Here is a 7,841-nt window from a genome sequence, read left to right on the forward strand (position 1 = left end):
TTCCTTCTCTTGTTTTTTGTTTTTGTTTTTGTTTTTGTTTTTTCTTTCTCTGCTCCTCTGCAGACAAGTTGGAGATAACTGGTTTGATCTAGACAGACTGGAGCCACCCTATTTCCCTGCTAGGGCAAGGCTTATTCAGTTGTTGATGGTACTTAATGGCCATCCATTCTGAGGCTGACCCCAGGGGCCACGCTCCCTCTCCTTAACACAAATAGTGTGATGCAAGACTACAGTACAGGCAGCCTATAAGGGCATAAACATACACGTAGTTCATAACATCAAACAGATTCCCCAAATCCTCACAGTATAGTTACTAATTATTTGGTTCCACCCATTGGCAATAAATAAATATGTACATAGAATAAATGAAAATTAGAAAAGTTTAGGGGTACCAGATACCCATGGTACCAGGCCACTAGCCACTCTTGCTGAAATAAAATCCCTGAGATTTAAAACTTTTGTGAGGCTACTATCCTGATTAACGATGGGCACTCTAGATGCCTCTTTCACCTCAGCAGGAGACCCATTCCGGAGAGATGCTCCATCTGTTGCTCCTTCTACAAAAGGGCACAGAAAGTGAGGAAGGCCCACCTCAACTTTTCTCAACTGGAGCTCTCAAATGAGGGCTCTTCAGAGCTGAAGACAAAAGATCCCAGCAAGCCTGAAAAGTCAGTTTTGATGAGTTTTGATGAGTGCTTCTGTGAGCTGCAGCTCAGCGCTGAACTCCTAGGTTAATTTTTCTTCAAAGAGATCGAACCTCTAGACTACTTACTCCAGCAGAATAGTCAAGATTTTCTCTGCTCAGTCATCATCAGAAGGAGATAAGAAGGAACATCGCTCCCAGAGCAAACACAGCCTTTCATTGGTGCCTAGTAAAACAAGACAAAAGACCCATCATGTCTCTGTTCAGGTGGAGGGCAGTACATGCCTCAGCACAGGCTGCTCACCAAGTACTCATGATGGTATTGCCTGAAATTGTACACTTCTCTTGGTATTAACTCCTCAGTACCTGTGCTCTAGGTACCAAAAACCTCAGTGCCTGCATAAGCCTCCATAGTGTAGGTGTTTCTTGGGCTGGCTTTCTCAGTATCAAAGATGTTCTTGGTACTCCTAGTGATCCGCTCAGTGACTGCACCAGTCACCCTTGCTGTCCTTATCTGCTGTTCTAACCTTTCTTCTTGAAGTGCTACTAACTTGGTACTTCTCACTAATACTGCCCTGGTACTGAGGAGCTTTCCTGTTTAGGTTTTGAGTGGTATTTGAGAGTTCCCTAGCACACCAGATAGAGTATCTCCCCCATGAAATAAGTATTTTTTCACCTCCCCTTCCAAACATAGCAGGGAGCTATCCTTCATCCATACACCTCGTGCTTGTTCATGTGAGCCATACTGGTCTACTTACAGGATTTTATAATTGTATTATGAGAATTAATGTATGATTTGATTTCATCCTTACAGACTGCCAGTGTCTGTACTGATGTTAAGGCAGGGACAGACCAGAAGAAGCCTTATGACTGATTATGGTCACCGTTTTGTTTTAGGATAAGTTATAATGTCTACTGTGGTTTCCTACCTGTATTACAAATTAGGCAGTCTAGTTAAATATACATTTCTTTGTTTTAAGGTTTAGTAAGTAAGAGACAGGATCTTGTATTGTGTCTGTGTCAAAGAGATTAGAGGAAGGCTTAATTTACTATGCCTTTCTTGCTCAACATAAAAACTGCTGTATTCCCAAAGGTCTCTGTAAAAGACTGTTTGTGTGAATGAGGAATGTATGCATCAGGAAAAGGTAAGGTGTGAAGGCCATTGTTATAGCCAGATGGTCAAGGAAGAAGGAGTGAAGAGACTTAATGACACCAGAGAATCATCAATGTGCATCCATAATGAAGGAAGGGCAGATTGACGACCCTGAGGTGAAGCTGACACCCCTAAAGACAGGACCGTTGATTAAATCAGAACCAGGACAGGTTGACCCTCTTGGAGGTGTATTGGAATGTTTACATCAAAAGATACACCAGTTGAGAAGTAACCGGTCACAAACTGACACAGCAAAATCCATAGACTTCAACAGAGAAAAAAGACTATAAGAACAGGATGCTTGGCCATGGGACTTTGGGTTCATCTTGCCACACTCCAGGAGCATCGGATCGCAACTGACGGAGCCCTGCTCCCCTCTGTAACCAATCTGGCTTGCCACTAGATTGATCTAGACTCTGGACTGGTAACTATAAACATCAACTGGCAGGACTGTGTGTGTGTGTGAGAGAGAGAGAGAGAGAGAGAGAGATCGAAAAGCATATGCTAACTGTTGTATTCTCAATAAATGCGGTGTGCTGCCTTCTCCCCTGTAAAGATCCCGTGTGCTTCTTATAAGTATAACATACTGTGGTATCCAGCAATCCCCCTTACAAACCAGACCTCAGAGATCTAATGGGAAATAATCATTCTGGTTTCCACTGCCATGATCCCCATCCCCTTACACTTACAACATACAGTCTTGAACAAATTGGACTCCTTGGAGTGTGAAACCCACTAGAAATCCTTCCTTTACTGCCTCTGCTCCAGAGTTAGAGCTCCCTCCCCGACAAGTTATCATGAGTCTACTCAAGAGGGTTTATTGGTACAGGAAGTCCTCTCTTAAAGTCATCCTGGTTAACGTTGTTTCATTGTTACGTTGCTGATCAATTAGGGAACATGCTCATTTAAAGTTGTGCAATGCTCCCTTCTAACGTCATTTTGCAGCCGCCCGCTTTGTCCACTGCTTGCAGGAAGAGCAGCCCTTTGCAGCTAGCTGGTGGGTGGTTGGAACCAGGGTGGACTGGCAGCCCCCCTATCAGCTTCCCACTTCTCTAAGTTCCCTGTGCAGCAGCTGCTCAGCAGGCTATCAATTGCCAGCAGTTCAGCTGTCCCTCCCCCCACTGCCATCTGCTGCTCCGGCCCTCTGCCTTGGAGCTGCTCCCCGAGACTCCTACTTGCTGTGTGGGTGGGAAGGGAAGAAGAGGGGGGCTAATGTCAGGGTGTCCCCCTGCTCCTGCACCCCACTTACCCCATCTTCCATAGAGCAGGGGGACACATGGATGGAGGGAGCTGCTGCCTTAGGCAGTAGTTGCAGCTGCGGTCCAGTCTCAGCTTGCTGATCTAATTAACAAGGCAGTGTACTTCTGACCCCACTCTTCATACTTAAAGGGGAAATGTGCATCTCTATCTCTCAAACACACACAGGGTGTGTGTCTCTGTCTGCCCTCCCTTCTTTCCTGCTGCCTTGTAGACTGTTAGAGTTAACCCTTGAAGGCTCAGCCAATTGCTAGTTCATAATTTAGCAGTAAGGCATTCCCTGGGAAATAGCCCACCGTCTGACTCCTCCACCTCAACCAAGCTTCACAATCATCATCACTGTGTACCAGTATTAAATTGTTTGTTTAAGACTTATACGGTGTGTGTGTGTGTGTGTATATATATATATATATATATAGTCCTTCGGTGAAAAAAATTTCCCTGGAACCTAACCCCCTCATTTACATTAAGTCTTATGGGGAAATTGGATTCGCTTAACATCATTTCGCTTAAAGTCACATTTTTCAGGAACATAACTACAACGTTAAGTGAGGAGTTCCTGTACTATATCATGGTCTGCTCCAGTGGGAGCATCAGAGCAATGAAGAGCACCAGGACAGGGCAAAAGTTCAGTTGATTCCAACAGCAATATCTTCCTTCCCTGCCTGAAGAAGCAGTTATCTCTTTTACTAGCCAGGTGGATGATTTTAGGATCTTCCAAGACCTCTTGTGATGCATGGAGATTCTAGTGGAGGTAGTGGAGATTCTAGTGGAGGTAGTGCAATAAAAATCCCTTAAATTACTGCTACTAAATTATTTTTCATGCCCACCCCCAACCCCCAGTCACCTGGTGGGCTTGCCATGCCTATCAATGCGGGGTTGCTGGAACTAGCTCGGCTCTGTGTCAGACTCCAGCATCCATGGCACCCACGTCCAAGAAAGCTGACAGACATTATCAAGTTCCCTCTTAAGTATTTCAATATTTCTACTTCCACCCTGTCCCAAGGTAACTGGTGATGGTAGTAGTGCATGAAAGATCTAAACAGCAAAAGCCTCCAAACAAGGAATAAGGACCCTAAAAACTGGACTTGTTCAACAGAAAGGTCTACTTCTCCATTAGTCTTCAGATGTGCATTTTGAATTACCAGGCACTTCTGTCAAAATAGTGCCTATCTGAAGTGGAACGAAGTGTTGCAATTCATAGAGGAGCTTCCAGAGGAACATAGGGAGGAGCTGAAGTCTCTAGTGTCTAAAGGACAGTTAGTGGCCTGAACATCTCTCCACTGTGATATGCAGGGCTTCATAGCTTCCATTTTCTAGAATACTCAGTGAGGTCCAAATGACCATTGCGAATCTGCCACTTGTAAGTTGTGAACTCTTTAATGCACAAACCAATGAAGCCCTTCATTTGTCACAGGATTCAAGAAATATCCTCCACTTGTTGAGTGTATACACTCCAGCCCTGAGGAGGAAGCAAGCCAAACCGCAAAGCTAGAGGCCGCTACTTATTATTATAACCTCCTGAAGATAGTTGGAACCACCAAAGAAGAAAGTTCCAGTGCAAAAGGCCTTCTGCCTCTTCCTCCACCATCAGCTTGGAGGGTAAAGGGAAATTCAGGCCTTTACGGCTGGTCGACCTTACACAGTATTCCATAAAGATAAGGTGACTTTTAGGGCTCACCCCAAGTTCCTTCCTAGGTTGTTTCTGATTTTCATTTAAATCAGTAGAGTTGCCTCCCAGTGTTCTTTCCCAAGCCCCACTCAAAAGGGAAAGCCAAACTGCACACTCTTGATGTGGACAGGGCTCTTTCATACTCCCTGGACAAGACCAGACCCTTCAAGAGCTCCCCCTGACTGTTATGGGTCAAACCATTTCTACTAAAATAACTCCACAGTTCTTGAAGGATATTGTACACTAAGAACACGGATACATACCTATAACCATAACTTCACCATAACAAAGTGTTATGCTTGGAATTATGCAGTATGTTAAACATTTTGTCCCTTCTCTGTGAATATTATTAAGTTAGAAAAAAACCTGTCCTTATTATTACTCAGAAAAAATGGGTTTTGAGATTTTATGGCTTACATGCTAAATCAGATCCTGTAGATTACTATTCCAAATAATTCTGCTAATACAACATCCATCCTTCCAGTCTCGATGAATGATTTGAAATTCAGTGTCTGTAAGTGTCTCTATTAAAATATCATTATTGACTCAGTAAACAATATTATCAAAAGAAGCTTTGCTTCATTCAAATTCATTTATATATAATTGTAAGGTGGAACAAATTGAATTTGGAGTTTAGTAACCAGATGCTGATGCTCCATTGCCCTTATTCCAACATAAGACCCTGATGTCCTCAAGTCCTCATTTTCACAATTAGGTAATGCTCTTGGAAACTCATTAAATCTATTTATGTTTGGTTTATATAGAGCTGATTTGTTTTGTAGGTGAAGTACAGAACTTGTGAACACTTGTGAGATATGAAATCAACAGCCAACAAAGTAATATTTGTTAATTGGTCATGTAACTTTTCAACATAACCCACTAGCAGGGTGGTGCGGATGATTTGGTGAGCAAAAGGTTTTGTGCAAGTTATGCTTTTTTATATTTTAACATTCAGTCTCATACACAGTAAAACTGTCACTTGTCATTAACGAGAAAATAAAACATTGTTTCTATATTAACCTTTGTTGATCAATTCTCTGTTTCATGTTTTGTCATGTTTATATTCTCAGTGGACCCAAATGATCCTAACTTCCCCAAAGTCTGAGGGTGGTTATTGTATTTCTGGCCCTTATCTTTATAATACCCAAAGCATGGATTGGAACACATCAACTTTGTGGAAATTAGGATCTGAACTTTGTGGCTTAGGCTAATCTTGAGTCCTGAACCTGTGAGATGTGGATCACCTTCAACTAACCACAGTTAAGGACACTCAATACCTTGCAGAACTAGACCCCCAGGGTTGTATCTATATATTGAGAGGTCAAATTGTTTTCCCCACATATGACATAGTAAATTATTATCATGTAGCTAAGTGAGTATTGCTATATTTTTTTGAAGTATTACACCTTCTTTTTCATTAAGTTCAGTAGCAGAATGTCTCTTATTTAGTCTAGTCTAATACTGTTGGTGGTTTAGAACCTCTCCATCTTGACAGTAATTTTCATTTAAAACTTCAGACAATTATGCATTTCAGAATGATCATCAAACTTCTAATGGAAGAGTTACATTACATGTTGGAGAGGGAATCAGGCTAAATAAAGGCAACACATATCTTCAACAGTTCTGGCAGATTTATATCACCAGCAGTTATCAGTTTCAGTGGTGTTCAGACAGGTCATCTTAACTAGAGATTAATGTAAATTGTTTTGCAGTGGGGGATGTCAAAGTTCATCCAGTCATTAGTGTGTCTGTAACAGGACCCACTAATTTCTGAGACAACAGAGGGCACTTCAGTGGAATTTGTCATCACAAATTTCAATTTATTTGAGCATAAGCTTTCATGAGCTACAGCTCACTTCATCGAATGCATTCGATGAAGTAGCTGTAGCTCACAAAAGCTTATGCTCAAATAAATTTGTTAGTCTCTAAGGTGCCACAAGTACTCCTTTTCTTTTTGTGAATACAGACTAACACGGCTACTACTCTGAAAAATTTCAATTTGTTATTTCAATTTGTCATCACATTAAGGCTCTCTGAATGGACCATTTTTTCACTAAAAAGTCAATATTTGAAGCCATTTGTTTCCAATCACTATGGAATATTTAATGTTGGGCTGTTTCTAATGGCTTTCCTATTATGATTCTGATCTGATGTACTATTCTATATAATTTTATTATGAACACAACAGAATGGATCTATGAGTTCACTTTTGTTTTGCATTATTTTATCTTTGCACTTCATAGAATTTTACTATCTATATTGTGTTTCTTTTTTCTGATATAAAAATTGATTAAATAAAAAAAGTTAATTTACTAAAAATAATGTTGAATTTTGTGCTACCTTTCTTGTTTCCTTGATTTCATGTAATTGAACATTTTTCCAATATTGTTTGTTTAGAAAACAGTCTCATTCACAGGGCCAACTGTCCCTGCCTTTTTTATGTCTAATAGGATTGAAAATCATTTCTCGGAAGTTTTGTTTATAAAAGGCACCTGGTGATTGCATTGATGTGATCTGTGTTCTGTATACAGCTGTGATATGATTGGATTTGTTCATATGAATTATATTAAATGGTTCTGTATGCAATCAAGGCTCCAATCCAGATCTCACTAAAATCACTGAAAGCACTCCCATTGACTTTTTGCGGATTGATTTTTGCGGATGATACTAAACTGGGAGGAGAGGTAGATACGCTGGAGGGCAGGGATAGGATACAGAGGGACCTAGACAAATTGGAGGATTGGGCCAAAAGAAATCTGATGAGGTTCAATAAGGATAAGTGCAGGGTCCTGCACTTAGGACGGAAGAACCCAATGCACAGCTACAGACTAGGGACCGAATGGCTAGGCAGCAGTTCTGCGGAAAAGGACCTAGGGGTGACAGTGGACGAGAAGCTGGATATGAGTCAGCAGTGTGCCCTTGTTGCCAAGAAGGCCAATGACATTTTGGGATGTATAAGTAGGGGCATAGCGAGCAGATCGAGGGACGTGATCGTCCCCCTCTATTCAACATTGGTGAGGCCTCATCTGGAGTACTGTGTCCAGTTTTGGGCCCCTCACTACAAGAAGGATGTGGATAAATTGGAAAGAGTCCAGCGAAGGGCAACAAAAATGATT

At 41.5% G+C, this 7,841-nt stretch overlaps 1 protein-coding gene across 2 annotated transcripts in view; it reads left to right on the plus strand.

Moving 5' to 3' along the window:
* LOC125630330 (uncharacterized) overlaps nucleotides 1-6,925 on the plus strand; it is a 101,588-nt gene extending 94,663 nt beyond the window's left edge. For both annotated transcript variants that reach the window (XM_075124426.1, XM_048836093.2), the window contains one exon: nucleotides 1,737-6,925. Coding sequence is in view for 1 of the 2 variants with exons in the window: in XM_048836093.2 (XP_048692050.1) it covers nucleotides 1,737-1,746 (10 nt within the window). In the remaining variant the exon portion in view is untranslated. The remainder of the gene's footprint in view (nucleotides 1-1,736) is intronic.
* Nucleotides 6,926-7,841: the final 916 nt, after the last annotated feature.

The sequence above is a fragment of the Caretta caretta genome, chromosome 1, assembly GCF_965140235.1.
Source record: "Caretta caretta isolate rCarCar2 chromosome 1, rCarCar1.hap1, whole genome shotgun sequence".
Lineage (NCBI taxonomy): Eukaryota > Metazoa > Chordata > Testudines > Cheloniidae > Caretta > Caretta caretta.